This window comes from Eumetopias jubatus, unplaced genomic scaffold (genome assembly GCF_037043125.1).
Source record: "Eumetopias jubatus isolate StellerSeaLion01/CBP00866 unplaced genomic scaffold, mEumJub1_p1.0 scaffold_13, whole genome shotgun sequence".
Lineage (NCBI taxonomy): Eukaryota > Metazoa > Chordata > Mammalia > Carnivora > Otariidae > Eumetopias > Eumetopias jubatus.
Genome location: NW_028274819.1, coordinates 56,279,307 through 56,305,542, shown reverse-complemented (window position 1 = coordinate 56,305,542; position 26,236 = coordinate 56,279,307). Strand labels below are relative to the sequence as shown.

General features: G+C 39.1%; 1 protein-coding gene across 1 annotated transcript; it reads right to left on the bottom strand.

Annotated features, from left to right (window-relative positions):
- Positions 1-445: 445 nt before the first annotated feature.
- Positions 446-26,191, bottom strand: SPCS2 (signal peptidase complex subunit 2). The gene is made up of 5 exons (XM_088017573.1): positions 26,058-26,191; positions 11,416-11,499; positions 10,009-10,168; positions 8,224-8,359; positions 446-1,220 (listed from the first exon to the last, which is right to left on the bottom strand). Exons 1-5 carry the CDS (start codon positions 26,169-26,171, stop codon positions 1,034-1,036), a joined length of 681 nt encoding a protein of 226 aa, XP_087873699.1. The 5' UTR covers positions 26,172-26,191; the 3' UTR covers positions 446-1,033.
- Positions 26,192-26,236: the final 45 nt, after the last annotated feature.

Here is a 26,236-nt window from a genome sequence, read left to right as displayed (position 1 = left end):
CAAACCAGGTTTAAATCCCAGTTCCAACACCAGCTGTGTGACAAATTATTCAACTTTTGTGCCTCACTTTCCTCATCTATAGAATGGGGATATAACAGCACCTACTTCTCAGGACTGTTGTGAGCATCAGTGAGTTAATACACATCAAGCACTTGGAACACTGGTTGGCAGGAAGTACTGAGTGTCATAATTGTTATCCCCCCAAAGCTAGCAGTTTCTCACCTACAGTTGCGCATAGGTTTCTGACCAGTAAAACTGCCTAAAAACCAAAGGAACCTATCGTAGTGAGACTGTTAACACTTGCTGCTCTGTTTCTTCCATCAAGACTATGACTCCATTTTTTCACATCTTCTTTCCTTTTATTGAAAAAAATTTTAGAAAATGGCAGTTAATAAAGGGCACAAACAAATCAACAGGGATATACTAGTGGAAAACATAGACAATATAAAATTAAAAATGCCATTGGCTTCTTTAATTGGTTAAGAGCACAAAATGTAACAGGCAGAAGGTCTGTTTTAAACAAATTAAAAAGCTGTGTTTTTTTCCAATTCTCCCGAAGTCAGATATATACACACCCACAAAAATGGTGTGTGAAGGAAAGCTGTCATACACAAGAAGTTGTATCCTGAATTAAGGGAAATAGCTGTTGAAATAGGAATTAACACAATAAAGTCAGCAACAGGTTAACAGTTTCAAAAACTGAGCCTTCAAAAGCTGCATGGCACAAAGCTATACGATATAAAGTACTGCTAGGTATGAAGGACGAAGTCTGTATGGCTGCTAGCAAAAATGCTTTTCCAGAAAAGCAAATCAAAACAACACAATCAGAAGACCAAGGCTAAAGCTAGATATCAGAGCTACAACTTCTCATATCTGAACTAGAAAATCCTATTTATCCAGAATGGACTAAAATTTCAGGACAAAACAGGGACATTTTTAACATATCTTACTTTATCCATTTTAAGTTCTGTTTCCTTCTCCCTCACCCCGAAATTCAGCATGATCCAGCAAAGATGGCTGCTTTTAGAACTGGCTATTTTATTTTTCTTTCTGTGGCAAGACTGTCATGGAGCCTGGATATTTCAGGCTCATATGCATCCATGACCAGTGTCCCGCTGTGGTCAAAAAACTTAGCAATGGACTTGGTGAACTCGGCCTCTCGCTGCTGCTTTGTTCTTCCACTGATGAAGGTCAACTTCAGAGTGTATTTGTCATCAAACCTAAGCAAAAATAAAAACCAAAGATAGAGATTCAACAAGTAAGTGGTTTTGAAGAATAGGGCTGAGCTGGCTATACTGGTGATACAGGTGACACACAGATCTTAAAAAAAAAAATCCAGGGGTGCCTAATTGCCTTGAAAATACGAGTTCTGATTCATAGGTACTGCCATGTCTGCCTTATTTACTGTGTACCTCCTTTACCTTGTCATAGACTGTTAAGTTATATGGACCCCCCCCCGCCCACCGCTTACCTCTGAACTTTACACTTGTAATGCTAGAACGGTCTTCCTAGTAGACACTTCTCTCTAATCTCACCTGACTAGTTCCCATTTGTTAATATTAGGGCATAAACTTTTCTGGGATACCCTTCCTAAACTGGGTCAGATTGTCTCTTCTTTGTCATACACCACACCATCAAATTGTCAACTCAAGATATTGAGCACCTAGCATATGCCAGGTCTAATGCTAGGCTCCCATGCTGTCAAATTATCTACTGAAATGATGTTTATGTATCTGTGTTCTTGACTAAACTCAAAGATTCTTTTTTTTTTTTATTTAAAGATTTTTATTTATTTATTGAGAGAGAGAGAGAATGGTAGAGAGAGAGCATGAGATGGAGGAAGGTCAGAGGGAGAAGCAGACTCCCTGCCGAGCAGGGAGCCTGATGCGGGACTCGATCCCGGGACCCCAGGATCATGACCTGAGCCGAAGGCAGTCGCTTAACCAACTGAGCCACCCAGGCGCCCCTAAACTCAAAGATTCTTGAGGACAAGAATTCAATCTTATTTGTTTTCTATTCCTTGCTTGGCACTTGGTAAACAACCAAATTTTATGAATAAATGAAGAACCTTTGTTTTCCAGAGATGTTCACCAATTCCAGGCTGTTCAGTCCTTGTTCCCTGTAATCAATCTAGTTCCAGGTTCTACCCGTATTCCAGGCCAGAGAGATCTTTAACTACATGAATTCCAGAGATTCCTTACCTGTGTCTTAAGGTACCTTGAAGGCCTTCACTATCTCTACCCATTCAAGAGGGTTTATAAAAATCAACCTCTGGCAGGCTGATGTTCCTCCCCCTGACTATGACCTCTTTGTTTCTGTCTCCATTTAATTAGGGCACATTCAGTGGCTTGTCAAGCTGTTACTACCTTTAGAGGAAGCAAGTGCTGGAGCCTCTGTTCCTGCATGTTTAAAACAGGAAAACTACAACCTAGTTTTCAGGAATACTGTCATGGTTAAAACAGTGCCTATTATTAACCAGTGCTCAAAAAATCATAGCTCAATACATTATTGTCTAAGAAATAACAAGTGTTGGTAAGGATGTGGAGAAAAAGGAACACTCTGGACTGTTGGTGGGAATATAAATTGGTGCAGCCAATTACAGTGGAAAACAGAATGGAAGTTCCTCAAAAAATTAAAAACAGAATTACCGTATGATCTAGTAATTCCACTACTGGGTATTTACCCAAAGAAAACGAAAACGCTAATTTGAAAAGATACATATCCCCTTATATTTACTGCAGCATTATTTACAATAGCCAAGATATGGAAGCAGTGTCAACTCAGATACTGTGTCCATCAATAAACGAATAAAGAACATGTGGTATATATAAACAATGGAGTATTACACAGTCACAAAAAAGGACAAGATCTTGTCATTTGTGACAGATGACACGGATGGACCTGGAGGGTATTAGGCTAAATTAAATAAGCCAGAGAAAGATAAATACCACATCATTTCACTTATATGTGGAATCCAAAAAACAAAACAAATGAATTAAACATACAAAAAACAGAATCAGACCTGTAAACACACAGAACAAACTGATGGTTGCCAGAGGGGAGGTGGCTGGGGAGATGGGCAAAATGGGGCAAGGGGAGTGGGAGACACAGGCTTCCAGTTATGGAATGGATAAGTCACAGGGATAAAAGTCAATATACTGTAACAGCACTACATGGGGACAGATAGTAGCTACACTAGTGGCAAGCTAACTAAAGAGATGCTAAATCACTATGTTGTACACTTGGAATTAATGTAACATCATGTGTCAACCATACTAAAAAAAAAAAAAAAAAAAAAAAAAAACTGTTGCCTAGTCAGTTACTCCCAACCTGGATGGCTATGACTGAAAGTCCTTAAACTATTTTCAACACCTCAAAATTTTTCTCAAACTTGAGTCAACTGCTATTCATTGATTTCACAATAATCTCAGAACTTTTAGGCCCAGTTCCACTGGCAGTTCCATGGCTTTGATGGTAGGACATGATCGGATGAGTTGTGATCTGATGCACTTTAGTTAGTATTTATTTTATATTATGTAGTATACAACTTATATATTACATAATTACACAACATACAATTATTACATCTAAAATATTTTCAGTAAATATAACAATGTTATTATAGAATTATTATATAATATTTATTCAGTCATAACTTTACATGTCAGGCAGTCTCAGATGCTAAGGATATACAGCAGTGAACATAAGAGACAAAACTCTGCCTTTTGGGACTTTTACCCTAGTGTATATGAAAGAACCAACAATAGAATACAAAATATGATGTTTTATATATAGTTGACAGGAAAGGCTTAAGCAGATATTTGAGCAGGGCCCTGAAGAAGAGAAGAACAAGCTATCTGGAAAAAGAATAATCCAAGCAGAGTTCACAGCAAATGCAACGGCCCTAGGGCAAGAACATGCATGGAATGTCTGAAGAACAGAATGGTATGAGAGGAAGAAGCCATGGGATATAAGGAGTGTGTGTTTATTATGTGTGTGGGGTGCAGAGAACAGATGAGTATGGACTTCTAAGCTGGGTTTAGGATTTAGAATTTTCTCAGAGTGACAGGTTTGGAGTGGAGGATTGAGTTGATCTGCCTTCCATTCTAAAAAGATCACTCTGCCTGCTGTACTGGAAACAGACTGAGCAGGGAGAGCAGCTGTGGAGGTCCATGAGAACATTATTACAGTAACCTGAGAGATGAAGTAGCAGAAGAGATGGAAGTGGTCAGACTGATGTACTTAGATGGCAGAACTGACAGGATTTGCTGACAGACTACTGGAAAGACTAATAGGGAGCAGTCAAAATGAGTTCTGGACTGAGTAACTAGAAGGATGGAAGTGCCATTTATTGAGATGGGGAAAACTGGAGGGATGCAGGTTTGGATGAGGGATAGCTGAGTTAGGTTTTGAATGTGCTGATTTTGAAATGCGTATTAGGATCCAATGTCAAACAGGAAACGAATATATCTGGGAGTTCAGGACAGAGGTGTACGATGAAAATACAGATTCAAAGCTCTTCATCATATAGATGGTATTTAAAGTCTTCAGAGTCTAGATAAGATTACGCCTAGCGAGCAAATATAGAAAGAGAAGAGGTGCTAGGAACAAGCACCAGCAGCATTTCAAATTTAGAGGCATCACAAAAGAGACTAAAAAGCAGATATTAAGAAGAAAATTAGAAGATTATGGTATCCTAGAAACCTAGTTTAAAAAAAAAGAGTATAACAAGAAGAGAGTGATCCACTATCAAATGCTGGTTGAGTAAGATGAGAAGAGAAATAAAGACAAGCAGATCCAAGAGAAAGTAAGAGAAGAAAAGGGGGGCAGAGAAATAAGACCATGTGAGGAGAGTAAGAGGAACAAACCCAATTTTTTTTAGTTGGGAGAAATGACAGCATGTTTGTATGCCACCAGGAATGATCCGGCAGAGAGGGAAACATCAAGTAAATGAAAAGGGAGAGAGAACCTAGTAGACAAATGGACAGAAGGCTGTAGAAAGGAACTCAGGAAGAAGCCGACTGAAGAGCACTGCAAGCAGGTAATGATGGGAGGCTTCTGACTGCTTTGATCTTCTCTGCAACAAAAGAAGCCGAGAGTAAAGATGAGAGAGGAGGGTAGGTTTGAGGACAGAGGAGAAGGTATGAAAGCTGCTCTAGGACAGTGAGAGTAACTAGACTACAGAAATGCCATGGAATCTAAGTTGGGTAAGGAAGAAGTGAGACAATGAAGGAGAAAAGGGACAATGAAAAGTTGGGAGGCTCAATGGATCAAAGATGCCATTGGGGCTGAAGAACCACTAGGACAAGGGAACCAGAAAAAGAAGAAGCAATGATCAGAGACTGGGATACTCAAAACTGAAATTATTTGAAGGTAATTAGTTATCAGCAAAGTCTAGGATATGTCCAGGAAATAAGTGTTTAAGACATGGTAGAAAACAAGATGATCAGAGGAGAAGCCAGAGAACTGGAACCCATCATCTATTTGGATAATGCTCTGGAACCCATCATCTATTTGGATAATGAAATGACCAAGACTTCCACAAGGAGCTATGTCAGAATGCCAATGAGCCAGGAGCTATCTTCAAGGAAAGAGAAGTGAATCTGTATTTAACTGCAATGAGAAGCAACCAGGGGTGGCGTAATTCCTCGCCACAGGAAACGATGTGGCAGCTGGTAAAAATCAGCAAGGAGGAGGAAAAATCAGAATCCTCGTACACTGCTAGGGGGATTGAAAATGGTGCAGTGGTTTTTGGAAAACAGTCTGGCAATTCCTCAAGCAATTAAAAAGAGTTACCACACGGGGCACCTGGGTTAAGCACCTGACTCTTGATTTCGGCTCAGGTCATGATCTCAGAGTCGTGAGATCAAATCCCGTGTCAGGCTCCGCACTGGGCGCTGAGTCTGCTTAAGATTCTCTCTCCCTCTCTGTCTGTCCCCACCTCACCCTGCGTGTGCGTGTGTGTGTGTGTGTGTGTGTGTGTGTGTGTGTGTGTGCGCGCGCACTCTCAAATAAATAAATCTTTAAAAAAAATAGTTACCATATGACCCAGCAATTCCTCTCCTAGGACATTACCTGAGAAATGAAAACATAGGTCCACACAAAAACTTGTATGTGATTATTTATAGCAACATTATTCACAATAGCCAAAAAGGCTGAAATGACGCAAATGTCCATCAACTAATGAATGGATAACAAAATGTGGTATAACCATGTAATGGGATATTTGGCATAAAAAGAAATGAAATATTGATACATGCCACACCATGGATGAACCTTGGAAACATTATGCTAAGTCAAAGAAGCCAGTCACAAAAGACCATATATTCTATAATTCCATTCATATGAAATGTCCAGAACAGAGAAATCTACAGAGACAGAAAGTAGATCAGTGGTGACTTAAGACTGAGGGAATGGGGCGGGTTGATAGGGAGAGGACAGCTAAAGAGTACAGGGTTTCTTTTTTTTTTTTTTTAAAGATTTTATTTATTTATTTGACAGAGACAGACACAGCGAGAGAGGGAACACAAGCAGGGGGAATGGGAGAGGGAGAAGCAGGCTTCTGCCGAGCAGGGAGCCCGATGCAGAGCTCGATCCCAGGACCCTGGGATCATGACCTGGGCCAAAGGCAGACGCTTAATGACTGAGCCACCCAGGCACCCGCCAGGGTTTCTTTTTGAGATGATGAAAATGTTCTAAGTTGGCTGTGGTGATGGCTGCAGTATCTGTAAACACACTAGAAACCACTGACCCGTACACTTTTAAGTGTGAACTGTATGGTAAGTGAACTGTATCTCAATAAAGCTGTTAAAAAAATAATACACTGGGTAGGGGCACCTGGGTGGCTCAGTCAGTTAAGCATATGCCTTTGGCTCAGATCGTGACCCCCATGTCGGGCTTCCCTGCTCAGCGGGGAGTCTGCTTCTCCCTCTCCCTCTGCCCCTCCTCCCAGCTTGTGCTTGCTCTCTCACTCTGGTCTCTCTCTCTCAAATAAATAAAATCTTTAAACACACACACACACACACACACTGTGTATATGAATGTACATATGAATAAAATGGAATGTTTGAATGAAAATAAAGAAATCAAGATGTTGCTAGGGTCTAGAATTCTGCCACTCTGTTTCAGGGGCCTGGCATCATAGATTTATGATGGCTGAGGTCAAAAGGTAGCTGGGAGCCCTGCCAGAACTCAGCTGGAACCCCAGAAGGACATTCCGCTCCTCCTCATAGCATCTTCACAAGCTGGTAATGACAGAGGCTGTTTGGTGTTGATGCTACATTTACCTTTGTGTATGTGAATAACTGTACTTGTAATTTAAGAGCCTACCATGTGCTAGGACCTATCCCCTGTGTTTTTAGGATAGTAACTAAGAGCATGAGGTCTCGACTCAGATGTGGGCTGGAACACCTGCTAGAATTCACTTTTGGGCTCTAGGATCCTGGAAGAATTAATTAAACTCTTTGGGTCTGTGTTCTTATCCATAAAATGGGTTGTTCTAAGGTTTGAATGAGATAATGCACTTGGCATGATACCCAGAATATGGTTAATGCTCCACAGACGTTTGCTATTTTTACACTTGGTATATATACCAGCTGGCATCTTCTCAACAACTCTATGAGTCATTCGTGATCCAGTTTTGACTAAAGCTCAAACAGTTTACATGATATACAGGAAGTTATACCACTAGAGAGAGATGAGCTGGAATTTAAACCCAGTTCTGGATACCTAAAAAGACCTCAGGTATCACCTGCATGAAGTTATACCCACAGCTGGTCAGAAACACTGAAATGTGCTTCTCTGAGTTGCCCAGTGCATTGCTGCAAAAATTCCTGATTGCACAGACTGCCATCAAGATCACAGAAGACATAGAAGCTAATGGGGTTCTTCAGTGATAACTCACTTCACACCTTTGGCCTTCACAGTTCTGTACTCCAACTGGCTCAATTTATTGGCCAGAGGAAAAGACTCATTCTTCATCCTTCCACCCAAGTTCTTTCTCCCACACTTTATACTCAGAGCACTTCTGTGATGACATGATCTCAGAAGTACAATGCTAGGAAAAACCTTCTAGACCATTCATACCCCTTACTTTGTTTTATGCGATAGGCACTATGACCTGCATGGAGTAAGCATACAATAAAATAGTCTATTGTTGAAGAGGACTTGACTCCCAGAGAAAATCCAACGGCAGGATTAAAGGATCTATGAGGATAGTCTTACCTTTTGAGACTGGAGGACAGTTGCCAAATATCATCAGGATCCATTCCTGTAGGATCTTTCCTGTGGGCCACAAGAAAGATGCTCTTCTCCTTATATGAGGTATAAATGGTCAGGATCCCCATCATCACAAAATAGGTTCAGATAAAGTTAAGGAGAAAAGACACAAACATACACACACAAAGAAATAACACAAACTGACAAGCAAGGGCTATGAAAACTTCCATAATGATAATCCTAGAGAAGATAGTTTCATCTTGCTGCAAAAACACTGAAAATTTAGCTATTTTATTTTTCATCCTTGTGTATGTGTACACACACACACACACACACACACACACACACACAGTGTCTAGCACAGAGAAGTCATTACCATTATATGTAAAACTGACATGATTATAAAAATAGCAAGATCACGTTTTGCTTTAAACACCAAACCAATGAAATTTCATCATGGTGGTTCTCTTGGGAGGCCATATTATTTGTAATAATGTTGCCCTCATGGTTTAAACCTCTTTGGAACTCCTTTGGGAACTGCCTCCAGAACCCATGGCATATTCTTTGGAACTGCCTTAATGGTGAAAAAATTCATACTGGGATGATTTATCTGATTACTAAAAGGAGTGAAGGTGCCAACTCTGGGACTATGATTTGTTATCAATTTGGATAATACCATTTATAATCAGGGCCTGCTTTATTAAATGGCTTGCTAGAAGAAAAATCCCCAAAGCACATTTTTTAGAAATATTTCAGGTAGCGGCAGCACTGTTAAGAAAAGTAAACTGCCTACCAAAATGATTTGTTTTAAATTAGTACAGTGCTGGCACATAGCAGACACTCAAAAATACTATGTGGATATTAAGAATAAGATAGTCTTATATATTCCAACATGAAAAGACATCCAATATATTTTTTTAAGTTACAAAGAAAAGTGCAGTATGTCCAGATTGACTTAGGGAGGAAGTGGTGGAAATCACAAGAGAACTGTTACTATGAGCAAGCAGAATTTTTATAATTATAGTAATAGTATAATAAAAGTTCTCTGAATTTAGCTTTTTGAGAAATAATCAAGGTGGATAGGTAACAAACATGATTCTACTTTTATCATAAAAGGAGAGGGGAAAGAAAAGAATCTGAGAGTAGATTACATTACCAAACATGTCTCATTTAATCTTTTTAATTCTGAATGTGTATTGCCCATATTTGTAACTAAGCAGCATTCAAACGTCTCCAGTAAGTTAAGTTCTTATTATCACAAGATCACAAAATAGCTTGGATTTCAAACCCAGGTTCTCGAGCTCCAGAACAGAGTTTAATTCCATGTTATACAAGCCACACCTCTATCTCATGATCAGTATGAGCATGTCCAGTCCAGCCCTTCAGCTTCAAGGAAACCTGAACCTCCAAAATCTGATTCTTCCCTAATATCCTGGAATGAGTTTCTTGAAGCAGACCAGGTATAATGGGAATGTGGCAGGCTAGAAATGAGAACTGGGTCTCACTATAATGTGTGTTTTGCTATTAGGCACTCATACTAAGATAATGATCTCTACAATAACTGAACAGAATTAAAGATAAAATAACCACATTAAATCTCAAATATCAATGATAATAACTAAAATTACAGATGCCATAGCTCATAATGTTAAATTCTAATATTAGTGGGCCCTGGAATCAGTTTGTTTTTTGTAGGGAGCAGGGAGAATTATCAGTAGAGATTTTAATAAACAGTCACAACAGAAACAAACCTGAGCATAAAACAAGCCTGAGCATAAATAAAAGGATATGATATGACACACAAAGCCAAAACAGGCTTAGATTCTGGAAAGGGGTGCATATAATCCCAAATCAAAGCCACTATGGCAAAGAAACAGGAGATGGTACAGATGGTGAGGCGACCGTCAATCAGACCAAAATTCTCCACATATTTGTACTTTTCCAGAAGTACCTAGTAAAAAGAACAAGGAATCAAGTGCACAGGATTGCTTCCTTCCTAGTACCTGCTTTTATTCTTAATTTCCATGATAAGTTATGTTAAGAACCATATAAATTACCAATAGCTCTCTCCAATCAGATTTTACCACTCCAAGCAAAAAAAGACTCAAGCTATTCACAATGATCCCAGAGAAAAAGTTCAACAACTTCTTTTTTTTAAATTTTTATTGTTATGTTAATCACCATACATTACATCATTAGTTTTGGATGCAGTGTTCCATGTTTCACTGTTTGTGCATAACACCCAGTGCTCCACGCAGAACGTGCCCCCTTTAATACCCATCACCAGGCTAACCCATCCCCCCACCCCCTCCCCTCTAGAACCCTCAGTTTGTTTTTCAGAGTCCATCATCTCTCATGGTTCGTCTTCCCCTCCGATTTTCCCCCCTTCACTCTTCCCTTCCTGCTATCTTCTTTTTTTTTTTGTTAACATATATTGCATTATGTGTTTCAGAGGTACAGATCTGTGATTCAACAGTCTTGCACAATTCACAGCACTCGCCATACCACATACCCTCCCCAATGTCTATCACCCAGCCACCCCATCCCTCCCACCCCCCCCACCACTCCAGCAACCCTCAAGTTCATGAACTTCTCATACATTTTTTTAATCCCCAACTTTTTTCCTGGGACGAAGCTAAAAGTCCCCCTGCTTTTTTCTTTTAAAGAGAGAAGGGGGAGGGACACCTGGATGGCTCATTTGGTTAAGAGAGAAGGGGGGAGGGCAGAGAGAGAGAGAGAGAATTTTAGCAGGTTCCACACCCACTGCAGAGTCCGACAAGAGGCTTGACGCGAGGCTCGACCTTACAACCCTGAGATCATGACCTGAGCCAAAATGAAGAGTCAGAGGCTTAACCGAGTGAGCCACTCAGGTGCCCCTCTTCCCTTTTTAAATAGAGAGATGTCTAATCATGAATGAATGTCCTGTATTCCCTCAACCCTCTTGGCTCTAGGCTAATTAACCTCAAAAACAACAGATCACCAGCTTTCCGGAATTCAAAAATTAGAGAATTTGACAGAAGCTTGAGGTAGCTAACATTTTAACACATGTTCCCCACATTTACTGTAAGGATTTCAGAAACTGCTTTATGGCTCAATTCCTAAAACTAACTACAGTCATTCCAAATCACAGAAAAAAAGATCCTGCAGACGTGTCATAAGCTATATATATGCTAACAGAATTCCACCTCAAGAAAATACCTTTTTGGCAGAATCATCCAAAGAATTCTTCACAGCTGATCCATCCCATTTGTCAATTTTTACAGGCTTATCATCAATCTTCCACTGTAAAATAGAAAAGCTGTGCATGAAGAGACATAGCATCTTATTGAAAGTAAAACGAACTACTTCCTTAAGAGTGTTTAAACGCCCACCCCCTGACCCAGGCCCAAAATGGTGTCACTTAGGTTAAGACCTCAAGTCAGTAAATTAACACCCAGTACCTAATCTAAGTGCAGTTTCAACCCCCAAGAAATGTATCCTTTAACCAGTCAACAGAGGAATTTCCTGGTCAGCACTACGAAATTTACTGATAGACCCCTTCCATTCCTTAAAACAATGATTTCTTCACTAATAACTTCCTCTTTTCCACTCCCTCTCTAGCTTTAAAAATCTTTCCATTTCTGTAGCCTTTTGGAGCTTCCCTCTACTTGCTAGATGGGATGCTGCCCGATTCATGAATCTATTATTAAAGCTTTAAAATTTACTTGGTTGCATTTTTACTTAACAAGAGCATCTTCAAGCATATGTATATTTACTCCTTGTCCCCTGATGTTGGACAACTAAAAGACAAACACTTAAAAATGAAGTTGAAGGAGACAAGGTCACTAGAATCAGGTGGTACTCATATGATGTTGCCAAGTCTCCATGCTGGAAAGCTAAATCTACAAGCCCCAAACCAGAACATTTACCTGGGTTACAGAGACTACTTGTGTGAACTCACATATTCCATCCTCATTTTACCCAAATGTAGGAACAAGGAAAAAAGCTCCACTTGTTCACCCTTTCATTCTATGACCACAAAACTTAGACAATTTACATCCATGAACTTTCAGACACTAACAAAATGAGGAAGGTCTCTTTTAATACATCTTTGTCAGCTAACAACTTTTATATTTTACCAGCATGTCTTAACTGTAGGAAAACAGCAAGTCCAGTGTTGTCTGTTGGAAAAAACATTTTGAATTAAAAAATCAAGTCCTATTATCAGTTAATTATATGACTTTGGACAAACTCCATTTCAATTTCCCTCATCTACAGAGGTATAGAAAGGTTTCCCAATACTGTGCTAATTAGAATCAAGTGACTGTTTCTCACATTGTTGGTAGAAATTCAAAATGGTACAACATATACTAAAACAATTTAGCACCTTGGATTCTACTTACAGGAATTTTTCTGTATCTGCATACACATGAACTAATATACAAGGCTACTCACTGCAGCAGTGTTTTTAATAGTGAAAATTAACTCAAACACTCAACTATAGGGGACTGGTTAAACAAACTGGTGCACCCAGATATCTTGAGAAGGTCGAGGGACAAGAGTGGGACTGAATTCTCAATGTATGCCTTTTTTGATTTTTATTTTTTTCAAAGCACTTTAAACTTTGATTAAAAAGAACACGTTTTAAATTTTTAAACACATGAACATTTTATATAGTAAAAAATGTTCTCAAATGCAAATGATTACATGAACGTAGCTTACGTGGAACAGGGTACTACAAATAATCTGATAAACCTGTCTTTTATAGATCATAATGTTCAACTCTTAAATTTTTATATCAAGTGAACAAATACCATATTTCATAAAAGTTACAAACCAGCAGGCAATCCAAAATTCACTTGGCTTTAGAATGGATTTTACCTAAAGACAGAGAACTTTGTATTTATCTTTCTGATTGAGCACAAGATCAGAGATACTGTATACAAGAAATGAGACAGAATAAATACCTGTAAAAAGTAACTGAGAAGATATTAAAGGAATGCAGAAATAGAATTCATCAAACTTGTTTTAAAAATTGTGATCCTATATACTATTACGCAAAGAAAAACTGTTCTGTGAAGTTTGTTCAGTGAAAAAACATGAATTACAACAGTCATGTTTCAAGTGATTAAAAAGTCAATCAAGGTTTTTTCCCTTTCATGTATGATAAAAACAAGAATTTTCTTTGAGCAAATTACTCGTGGCAGCATGCTATAATAGTGATTCCTCCTACAAATCACACTTGACACCTAATTTTAAAAATACAGATTGAACCAAGAAGAAATTAATAGGCTTTCTACTAAATAGCTCACTTACACTTAGTTAAGTAAACTCCATTTTGATAACAGCAAGCAAAAGAAACCTGTACAGCCAGAATTCACAATTCAACTTTTTGTGAAACAAAGTCATTAAAAAAATTCTGGAGTCATTCCAAAAGGAAAAAGCATATTCTCATAGACACTTAAGCTGCACATTACTACCTGCAGGGCATTACAGAAAAGAAACTTGCCTTTACAATTCAGAGGATAATTTATTGGCAACTTCGGGGGATTAAACACAGAAGAAGCCATTACAGCAGGTGCTGAAATAGCCCTAGATCTACCTCCACAGTTCTGGTACCTAGAAGCAATCTTCAGTAAGTGGCACAGGAACATTTCTACTGAATCCCAAAGAAAGTTTATTATATGATTTCTGAGGAGATGGGAGCATCATCCATTTTGGGTGCATGAAAAAAACCTCCACCCTATTTCAGAGGAAACAACATCTCTGCCGTAGTACAGAGACTTCTGGAAAAACAGGAGGGTGGACATTAAAGCGCTTATTTTTCTGATTTATTTTCTGTCATTCTCAAAACTGCTCATCAACTAAAATGTATGCTACTCTTCTATTTTCTCTCTACCTATTCAGGGCATTTTAGAAACTTTTTTCTCTCTCTCTTACCTTCCTCAACCGTAAGTGCAAATTGCTTTCCTTTTGTAATAAAAAGGCAAAGCAAAGGTTGGCTTCTTTCATGTGGGGCCTCACAGGATAAATGATGAAGAAAGGCTCTGTGCAGAAAAGAGGTAATATAGGTGTGAGACTGCCATCCCTAGAAAGGCCTGCTAGAAAGGCTGGTGTTGGAAAGTTGGCTGGTAAACAGTCTCCTACACTGATACAAAACTTCCCCTACGTGGTAAGAGTGGCTCATTGTGCTTAAACTGTTTATATAAATAATGTGGTTTATGCTAAATACCAGTTTTCTTTCTAGGAGTCTGGAATTTGGGCACAGGGTAGGCAGAGGGTGCATACTTAATCAGCCCCCAGTAAAAAACCTTGGCACTGGGTTTCTAATGAGTTCCCTTGGCAGATAACATTCCACACGTACTGTTAGATCACTGTTGCTAGAGGAATTAAGCACAACTTATGGGACTCCACTGGGAGAAGACTCTTGGAATCTTGCACTTGGTTTCCTCCAGACTTCCATCCTATGGATCTTTTTCCTTTGCTGAAATAAACCTTGCCCACGAGTACAACTACACACTGAGTCCTGTGAGTCCTTCTAGTGAATCACTGAACAAAGTAGTCTTAGGGATCCCTGATATAGGCAATATATTGCCAATTAAGATATAGCAGATGCTGTAACTTCACACAGTTCCTCTTTCCCACATTCCCTCCCGCATATTACAGATACATGTACACTGGGCCCAATCAACAATCACAGGTATTAACTTTAAGACCATTGCTATTGTCAATCCCATTCCCCAGAAAGACACACTACTTTTATCTCCTTTTAACTTTTTAAAATATATTCATCTCTATAAAAAAAAATTTACATTGTTATTTCTTAATTTTTCAGTTTTTGTCATTAAATCTATAGATTTCTCACTATGAAAGAGAAAATTTAGCCATTTCATCCCCTGCCACACTCACATTAATTTTTCCTGCTCCTCCCCACCATCTTTTTAATATAGCCATTAGCAGATCACTAGTGATTTGGTCTTATATAATAGCTTAATTTTGGCTAGATCATTATTCAAACTGTATGTTATGACTATAAATGCTATTCACAGATGAGTCATGTAGCATACTAGGATTACTTTTTCTTTCCTGATAGTTTTTGTTTTCCTTGGGGCTACTGCTGTTTTGGTTGTTGTTTTTAATCAATATTATTTGTCACCAATGTAGTTTCGAATTCTCTCCCAATTGTTTAAATCTCCTCTCAATATGTGCAAAAGTATTCAGCATTCTGTGAATTTCATCTTTTTAGAGAAATTGGTCTTGGAGCCTCCTGACCTGCTGTGATCTGGGTGAATTGCTTTCCAGGCCTGCTGTATAGCTGTCACCCCGGAATTTCCCTTTACTATTACTATTTACTATTTCCCTTAACCTCATGGGCTGGACCTCCTTTTCATAGACACCATGTTTTACTCTTTTCTTGGTTCCCTTGATCTGGTGAACACATCCTCTAGTGGCTTCCTTGAAGAATGCACATGGGAAATAAATTTTGAGACTATATACCTGAAAATGTCTTTTTATTCTACCCTCACACTTAAGAGAAATAAGTTCTCTGCAAAAATTTTAAAGTTTTATTCCATTGTCTCAACAGTTTGCGGGATTCCTAAAGCCACTCTGATTCCTGATCCTTCATACAATGCTTTTTCCCTTCTGGAAGCACTTAAACAAAGTTCTTTATGTTGTGTTATCTAAAATTTCAAGATGATGTCTTTCTGCAGATCAATTCTCATCCACTGTTAAACTGCTAGTACCACTGCTGAGCCCTAAGCAGATGCTCAATCTGGAAACCAATGTCCTTCAAATTAGAAAACTACCATTCAGGGATATTAAGTGTCACACAGTCAGTAACTGAAGCCAACAAAATTACTTACGGCTTAGTTACAAATAGATTACTTAGGGCTAAGTTACAAATACGTGGCTCACCATAAAACTGTCCCATCTTCAGTGACAGAAACTTACTTTTGACTTGTCTTAATCTCTGAACTCAACCCCAAGGCAGATTCTGTTTGTGGCCTTATTCTCAAAGACATACTATAAATCAAGCCAGAACCTGATTTCAGACTGACTACAAACAGATGGAGGCAAATGCACTCTTTCTTCACCCAATTAGGTGGGCCCTTATTGTGCAAAGGAGCACAATATAGTGGTTAAAAGCTACAGTTTTGGAGTCCAACCACTTGTGTTTTAATTCCCACCTTTCCACTTAATGGATGATATTGGGCAAATGATTTAATCTTTCTACAGCCTTAGTTTGCTCAATTGTAAAATGAAGATGATAAAGATATCTATTTCACGTTACCATGAGGATTAATTATGGTAATTATAAGACACAGCAAAATGCCTAGTATGCAACAAGTACTTATTAAAAATTAGCTACCGTTGTTGCTATTAATTATGTAAAACTAATATACTGCATCATGGTTAGCTGGATTTATATAACATCTCCCTCAGTAACAGGGAGTACACGTTTTTAACGTTCTCAGAATCAGGGACACAATACAGCATCAACAGCTACTTACTAAAAAGATGTCTGAACTCTTATAAAGAAAAAAGAGAAGGAAAAGATTTATAAAATGTTAACTTTCAGTTTAAACTTAACAAATGTATACAAGGCTGAAATAATCTCACTCAATTCTTGTCCACAGAATTTACTGTGTGCATGTGTCCTATGTATTGAGCTAAATGTTTTATATACACCATCTCTTTTAATCTTTATGAAAACCCTATTAAGAACAATTACCATCTGCTATGGACAAACATTTATGTCTCCCCTAAAGTTCAGATGTTGAAATTCTAATTTCAACGTAGATAGTATGAGGAGGTGGACCTTTGGGAAGTAATTAGGTCACGAGGGTAGAGCCTACATGAGAGGGATTAGTGCCCTTAAAAAAAAGGCAAGAGAGCTTGCTTCCACTCTCTCTCTGCTTCCCACCATGTGAGGATACAAGAAGGCTGTCCACAAACAGAAGAAGGGCCCTTACCAGAACCCAACCATGCTGACACCCTGATCTGAGACTTCCCAGGCTCCAGAACCACGAGAAATAACTTTCAGTTGCTTAAGCTACCCAATCTATGGTATTTCTGATAAAGCAGATCAAACTGACTAATATCCTCCTTTTACAGATGACGCTAAGGGTTTGAGAAATTTGCAAAAAGTGACAGCCAGGAAGTGGTAAAGCCAGGATTCAACCGAGTTTTCATGATTTCAAAACCCATTCTCTTTCTCACCTTTCCACACTGCTTCCCACAAAGTATAAGGAAAGGAATTATTAGTCTTCAAAAACAAAAGAAAAAGACACAAATCCCTGAAGTGACAGCCATACAAAGTAACCTGATTCCTATTTAATAAGTTATAACATTAAAAAAATATTAAAAAGATTTTAATCTTGAATATGCCAAAGAAACCCACAAAATATATTTGAATTTTCCATTTCCCTCCCTTTAAAACCAACTGCAATTTAACTGAAAATATAGCTCCGGAAGTCCAAGTTTAAAGAGATCACTTCCCTGTCAGTACCAATGTAAGAGATAAAACACTTTATCGGACCAGCATACCTGCTGCCAGACCTAGATGGCTAACCAATTCACAGAAAATACACATTCGATGGCTCTGACAGAACATTACAAAGACTCATTTTAGTTACGAACATCTGCTGCAAATCTGCACAATAAAAAGTTCTACAAAGACATTTCACTGCAGATATGGCATTAAGAACTCCATCTTCTAAGGACTTCGGAAGAATATTAAACACAATCCAGCTCTTGAGCATATGTAAATAGTGCAGGAAGGCATTTTCTGACTTAACTGATTTGAGGATTACAGGCTTTTCCTGTTCCCCATGCATCTTCTGGACTTAAAGGCAAAAAAGGACAAAAATCCTTGGTCATTAAGGATATGTCCAGTAATACAAAATTGTCTTGAGTATGAAACAACAGCATGAACACTTCTATTTTCTTATTTTAATAGAAGTGAAAACAGAAGTGAAGTTATGCAGTGATAAAGACCTCAATGAATTGCTTCATAAAGCTCCTTCACTTGACAAAGGGCAGTAAGACTCAAGATTCAATTCGCACTGAAGAGATAAGGGCTACCAGGGGTGAGCAGTGCCAATAGGACCCTGCTCTGATTTAGAAAGAGCCAAGTATGGCTCTAAGAAAAACTAATACACTTTCTCTCTCCCTTCTTTGAAAGGTCTCTCCAGTTTAGAAAAGGGATATAAGCTGCAAAAGAGGAAAAGTAATAGGAGATGAGGCACTTGACAGAGGGAATATATCCTAGGTAGTCTTATTTACTATGCTAAGGGGCTTGGACTTTATTCTAAAGCAAGCAATAGAGAATATTTTAAGCAGAGGAACAGCACAATCAAATTATGTTTTTTTTAAATGATTTTATTTATTTATTTGACAGAGAGAGACTGCGAGAGAGGGAACACAAGCAGGAGTGGGAGAGGGAGAAGCAGGCTTCCCACCTAGCAGGGGGCCGGATGTGGCGCTCGATCCCAGGACCCTGGGACCATGACCTCAGCTGAAGGCAGATGCTTAACGACTGAGCAACCCAGGTGCCCCTATGTTTTGTTTTTAAAAAAGCCATTTTTAGTGGCAACCTGGTAGATGGTCTAGAAGGGAGTAACAATGGAGATAAATACATCAGATGGGGATTGATTTAGATGCAGGGCCTGAATAAGAGCAGCAGCAAGGGGATAAAAAAATTCAGGCTCAGATAGCTGAGCTATCATGTCATTTTCCAAAAAAAGGCACACAGACACAAAGAGGAGAAATACCCATTTGTATGTGCTGACTTTGAGATCTTTAAATTCTATAGTTATACTGATTTCAGAATTTTCTAAACCAAAATAAGATTATAAAAACTGATGTTAGACTCAAAAGGTGAGATTACTATTTTGAGTTGAAAATATGGACCCCTACTACCCATATTCATAATTCAAAATAAGAAAAAACATGTTCAGGGCGCCTGGGTGGCTCAGTTGGTTAAGCGACTGCCTTCAGCTCAGGTCATGATCCTGGAGTCCCAGGATCGAGTCCTGCATCGGGCTCCCTGCTCAGCGGGGAGTCTGATTCTCCCTCTGACCCTCCCCCCTCTCATGTGCTCTCTCTCTCATTCTCTCAAATAAATAAAATCTTTAAAAAAAAAAAAAAGAAAAAAATGTTCAATCTGGGGAGAAAATAATGTCTGTCTTGAGAATGGGCACCATCACCAAATTTAGATCCGAACTCAGAAATATCATATCTCAAAGAGAGATTATAGCTCTTGGCAACATACTTTTCAATCTATTTTTTTAAATAAAAATGACCAAGAAATACTACGAAGAAAACTACTTAATAGTGGCTTATTAACAGCTACATTTATCACTGGAGTTAAGTTGTAAGTTAGAAACTACCATGTGTTAATTATGAGCATGAACATTAGTGCCAACACCAGAGAAATGAGGTAAGTTGACTGGCTCTGGCTACTTAAGTCTAATATACCTATTAGATATCCATGTAGACAGGGCAAGTAGGAAGTTGGACATATAAGTCTAAGGTTCAAAGGACAGGTCCAGGTTGAGAATTCAAATGTGGAAGTCATCAATTTACAGATGGTATTTAAGCCATGACACTGCTACCTCCTTGGGATGAGTGCAAATAGAGGAAGAGGGGCTTGCCAATATTTACAGGTCAGGAAGAAAACAAAATAGTGACAATAAAGACAGAAGCAATGAAGGAGGAGGAAAACCAGGGGCAAATTATCTTCTAGAAGCCACATAAAAAACATTTCAAGAAAGAAGTGATCAGTGAGTCAAATGCTACTGAAAGTTCAAGTAATACAAAAAACTATTATTGAAATTTGACAAAACAGATCAGAGCCAAGAAATGGTGCAGGCAACAGCTAAAAAAAGGACCTGGCAGATGGAGATTGTTAACATCTGTGATATCACTGTGTTACATAATTGTGAATGACTAGTTAAGAAAATAATAATAATAGAGGCGCCTGGGTGGCTCAGTCGTTAAGCGTCTGCCTTCAGCTTGGGTCGTGATCCCAGGGTCCTGGGATCGAGCCCTGCATCGGGCTCCTTGCTCAGCTGGGAACCTGCTTCTCCCTCTCCCACTCCCCCTGCTTGTGTTCCCTCTCTAGCTGTGTCTCTCTCTGTCAAATAAATTAAAAAATCTTAAAAAAAAAAAGAAAATAATAATTTGAAGCTTTAGAGGTTACTCAATAAACACTGTAAAGACAAAAAGAAATGAGTTTTTAAAACTGAGATATAATTCACATGCCATAAAACTTACCATTTATAAAAATGTACAATTCAGCGGTTTTTATCTCATTTACTACATTGTACAACCATCACCATTAGTTCTAGAATATTTTCATCACCCTATAAACAAACCCCATAACCATAAGTAGTCATTCCCGATCCCCCAGCAACCACTAATCTACTTTCTGGCCACTTGGGTTGCTTCTAAGGGTTACTGTGAATAATGCTGCTATGATCATTTGTGTACAAGTTTTTATGTATAGACATATATTTTCAATTCTCTTACTGTTTATACCCAGGAGTGACATATGCTAAGTCATATGGTAATTCTATGTTTAACTTTCTAAGGAACTAATAAACTGTTTTTCCAAGGTGGCTGCATCATTTTACATTCCCACCAGAAATACAGGAGGGTTCCAATTTCTCCACATCCTCACCAACAATGGTTATTTTTCTTTTCTTTTTAAAATTATTATTATAGCCATTCCAGTGGTATCTCACTGTGATTTTGATTTGCATTTCTCTAATGACAACTAAGGCTGAGCATCTTTTCATGTGTTTATTGGACATCTGTATACCTTCGTATGGAGAAATGTCATTCAAATCCTTTATTCTTTTAAATATTAGTTTGTCTTGGGGTACTTGGGTGGCTCAGTCAGTTAAGTGTCCGACTCTTGATCTCAGGTCAGGTCTTGATCTCAGGGTCGTGAGTTCAAGCCCCTGCATTGGGCTCCACACTGGGCATGAAGCCTACTTAAAAAAAATCTTTTTTTGTTAGTCTTTTTATTATTGGGTTGTAACATTCTCTATACAGTCTAGACAGTATACACTTATCAGAAATATGATTTGCAAATATTTTCTCTCATTCTATTGACTACCTTTTCACTTTCTTAATAGTGTCCTTTGACACAAGAATTTTTAATTTTGATGAAGTAAAAATGAGTTTTGAGATGTTACTAAAGTTTAGTTTGCAAAACAATGTTAAAAAGCCAGCACCTTGGGGCGCCTGGATGGCTTAGTCGGTTAAGCGACTGCCTTTGGCTCAGGTCATGATCCTGGAGTCCTGGGATCCAGTCCTGCATCGGGCTCCTTGCTCAGCAGGGAGTCTGCTTCTCCCTCTGACCCTCCCCCCTGTCATGTGCTCTCTCTCTCAAAAAAAAAAAGCCAGCACCTTGTTTCCTTAAAAATATACACACACACAAACTACAGCAATGCCATAAAACTGTTCATCTTCTTTGTCAGAGGTGGGTTAGGGTTCAGGCATACCAACCAGAAATCTAAGCTAAGATACCACTGAAGACAGCAAAAGGAGATACATGACCTGTCTAAGGACACATAGTTGATGGGTGACAAAGCCAAGGCTTGAACCTAGGTCTTCCAACCTCAAAACAGATAGTCTTTCCACTACTGCAATAGTTAGCACAGGGCCTGCTCTAGTATGAGAGGCCATGTACTAAGTAAGCTAAGAGCACTGGATTAAGAAAGAATGGGAAGCCAGGTTCTGGAACTGTAACTAACTCAATGTCTCATCTTGGGCAAGTTGCTTCATCGTCCTCTCTTCAACTGTGTCCATGTCTATAAAATGAGGATGCTGGAAGAGATGAATTTCAAAATCTCTTCATTATAAACATTTTAGAGAAACCACTATTGATTAAGCAGCACAGTTATAAACCAAACAAAAACAAACAAAAAACGCTTAATATATCAGAACCAGAAGGGATTTAAAAAGTAATCTAAGAGGGTTCTCAACCTGGAAGTAACTGTTAAAATGTAGAGAAAAGAAATAAATAAACAGCTATGTGTAAAAACAAGCAGCTGTCCAGGTTCCACCTCCAGAGAATCTGATTCAGGTTTGGGATGAGGTCCAGAAATCTGTATTTTTAACTAAAACCCCAATGGAGTATGGTGCCTTTATATGATATATGTAAAAATGGAAATGGAAAAAATATGTATCTAAGGAAGCTGAAGCCCAGAGTAACCAGCTAGTTAGTAGTAGCTATATATATATTTTGTTAAGTGCTTACTATGTGCTAGACATAGTGCCAGACACCTTTTAAGGTAAATATTATTATTCCCACTTTACAGATGAGGAAATCGAGATACAAAGAAATTTATTAACTTGCCTAAGAATACATTTCTGCTAAATGGCAGAGCCAGGACTCAAAGCCAGGCAGATAGGCTGGCTCCAGAGCCTGTGTTCTCAACTTCTAAAATATAAAAGCTCTGTTTTAGGATCAGGATGACAGTCCAGCCAGGAGACAGAAATGAAGTTAAACAGGTATGAAGTTAAAAGGGTCTGAATACAACTTCTAAAGAACACAGTTTAATACCACATTTTCACAGCCAAAACAATTTTAATAGCCTAAACAAATCCAGTCAGGAGACAGAAATCCATGTACAAGGTTAAAAGGACTTGGATATAGTTCTGGAAAGCATGGTTTAATACCACCTGTCAATTTTAATAGCTAAAACAATTAAGCAAGCAATTTTCTTTACAGCCTGCTATGTAGAACAAAATGCTTTGATGTATTTTAGGCAAAATAACTTACTGCAATGATTTAAGTTATTCTGTGATGGAGGCTGGAAGATTACATTTGCATACCTATTTTTAAGATCAGGAAACTAGCATTTCTTTGTTCTCAAAGTCAGTTTCATAGGAGCAGAAATTCACATCTGCTTAGGGAAAGCTAGAAGCACACTGAAGCACATTTGCATCTCTTTATTACATTTCTTCATGGCAAGTGAAACTACAGCTGCAGGAAATAAAAACCCTCCCGAAAAAAAAAAAGACAAAATTAAAGAGATTGTAAAATAACAGCCTCTCAATCCCGAAGAGCAAAAGCTTCTCTATTCATTCAGATCCTGTTCCCCTGAGAATAACATTTTCCCCATCTTCTCTTCCACAGTACCTTCAGCTTTCAGACAACTAGAGGCAGTTTCTCTAGACTGAGGGGGCAGATCTGAGGGGTTTTTTTCTCTGCTAAATTTAATGTTGCAAGTACTTATTCTGTGTTGATTGCCTCAGAGAACTATAAGGACCTTTCATGGGAAACTGGACAAATACAAATTGGTAGAAAAATATAAGACAGTATGTCATATAAGTGACAGCTTAATTCCCATACACAATAAATGCTAGAGAATTCAGAGGAGGAACAACTTGATGTAAAGCTAAAATGAAGTTTTCCAAGAAAAAGCACCTAAAAAGATCTTATTTTCTATCCTCTATGTCCCTCACACCTTGGTTAAGTCCGTCAAGTGCTCCTTTGCGAGGCCTTTTCTCTACTGCTGCTACTCAAGTTGGGGTTCTCATTGCCTGGTCATTCTATTTTTATAGCTGTTCACAAAGAACACTTAACCAATATTGTACAATTTAATATTTACAAGTCCATAATACATATGGGAACCCACATTATTTACCTAAGGAAATTTAATTTCAGTAACATCATGTAACCTATCCAAGGCCATGTGGATTTTAACAAACTATACTAGAACTTTTTGTCTTTCTTTTTATAATAAACCCTACACACTAGAATGGTATAAGGCCTTTTTCAAAGCTTTTAATTTCTACCTTTCCAAACTAATTTTCTGAAAAACACTTTATATAGCCTCAAAAACTTTCAACAGCTTCCTACTCCAAGCAATCCATGCCCTCTTTAATCTGATTCTACCTTCATATCACTACAGGTCTCTTAGAGAACAGTCCAGTCAACTCACTACCTGAAACATCAGGCACCATCGGCTCAAGGAAATTCTTAGGTAGTATGCCATCCTTCTCTCCCAAAATAAGGTCCCAGCTCCACTCTCAGACATGAGGTATTCCCCTGGGGCCCTCACCCCCTTATCAATTAGATCTCAGGGATCATTCTCTCTCTCATTTCAATTTCTGTAAAAAGCACACATCTGAATACACCAAATACCTTTAATATTTGAGGTACCTCTGTGTCCTATAATCAGCTATACTGAATACTTTCTGACAGTAGGATTCTTGATTTTTTTCCCTCTGCTATTGCATATATGTATGTAACATGTGTTACAGAGCTCATTCATGTATATCACCTCATTTGATTCTCCCCAAAACCGTACTATTTCAGATGAAGGTAAGCTTTGTGAGGTTAACTGACTTGCCAGTCTTCATACAGTTTGAAAGTAGCAAAGCCTGTATCTTTTGATCCTCAAATCTAGGTTCTTTGAATAATGCAATGATGCCATATATTCTTCAGTAAAGAATGCCCATGCTTAATGTTCGCTGGTGATGATCCAAACGGAGGAGACAGCAAGAACAGTCAATGGGACAGGATAAGCACAGGCTGTGAGATGACCACCAGCAGAAAGGCAGTATTTATGCATGAAAGTAAACATCAATTCCCAATACTCTCCCATGTCTTGGAGCAATTTACCATTCCAATCCCCAGAACTTGTTCCCCTCTCTTAAAAATGGTTAGAGTTGAGAACCATGTGATTCAAAACCAATGACACCCAAAAACAGAAGCAAAAAGACCTGGATCTGAACCCCTCAATATGATCACATATTTGTTTCTTAGGCACCTATCATGTGTTAGGCACAGGATGTCTGAAAGCTGCTTTCCATTACAGCAAAAAATCCTACTTACTCTATTAATAGCCCCCCACGCTTAACATTTCTCATCAAATTGGCCCATGGTCCTACAATGAGAGAACTGGAAGGGACTAAGGGTACTTTAGGCTAAGTCCCTCACTTTACAGTGGCAACATAGGGAGAGCAAGCATATTTCATGGTCACACAGCTAGCTAATTAGAGGCAGAACCAATACTAGGACCTACATCACCATACAATGTTTCTTCCAAGATGCTCTGCAAAGGGCAAGAAGAGCCAACTGAGGAGCACAGTTTTCTTTTTTTCTTTTCCTTTAAGCCTCGTTGCTAGGACCGCGGTTTAAAAAAAAAGAATGGATGGGCGGAGAGGGAAAGAGGCTAACTAGAGCAGGCAGCAAGCTCATGAATCCGAGTCACTTACTGCACTTGGTGGCAGGCAGAGGGGCAAAAAGAAGGAGAAGGGTGAAGAAGGAGAGGGAAAAACAAAATCTTAGAAGCTTCCTGTCAGCTCAGTAAGGTAAGTAAATACTCAAGTAAATTCAGTATTCGGAGTATCGTGATAAAACGCCTAGAAACTTCAGTAAGCAAAAGGTCAAGGAGCACTTGGAAACTGTAGCGAAACCCAGCGTGGTGGTCGTGATGGAGAGTTTGGGGACTACTGACTACGAATAGCTGCGTTCATTCCTTCGGGCTTGTTTTCCCCGTCAGTGAAATGGGCACATCAACTGTGGCCCCCAGCCCCTCCGAGGAAAAGTGACGGCTGCATTGAAATACAGGAATAATCAAATTATCCTAGGAAGCTGTGATGGCCAGCGTTAAGGACCAAGCACACTATCAAGAAGAAAAGAAGGCCTGAAGAGGAAAGAGGAAAGAGGTGGGGAAAGACCGTACTACACGCGCCGGTAGGGTTCCGAGGGAGGACGAGACGAGGTCTACCCGCTGAGAAGCCACACAAGAAAAGGGGGGCGGGGATGGGAAGGTGGGTTCGCCGCCTCCCGGGCCTCCCCAGGTCTCGGCTGTCCCCAAGAACCGGCTCCTCACCTTGTCCAACAAGCCGCTGCGGCCACTGCCTGTCCCGCAGTTGGGACCACCGCCGGCCCCACTACCGCCTCCGCCACCACCAACCCTCCCGCCCTGTGCAGACGCCGCCGCCATCTTGTCTGCCTCTGCGTCTCCCTCCCCTCCTACTTGTCCGAAGCCGATTGGCTGAAGCTGACGGC

Excerpts from the sequence above, each read along its gene's own strand:
- SPCS2 (XM_088017573.1), bottom strand. The coding sequence starts at position 26,171 with ATGGCGGCGGCGTCTGCACAGGGCGGGAGGGTTGGTGGTGGCGGAGGC. Across the intron at positions 11,500-26,057 it reads GCAGCGGCTTGTTGGACAAG|TGGAAGATTGATGATAAGCC; the intron begins GTGAGGAGCCGG and ends TCTATTTTACAG. Across the intron at positions 1,221-8,223 it reads CTGTCCTCCAGTCTCAAAAG|GTTTGATGACAAATACACTC; the intron begins GTAAGACTATCC and ends ATTTTTGCTTAG.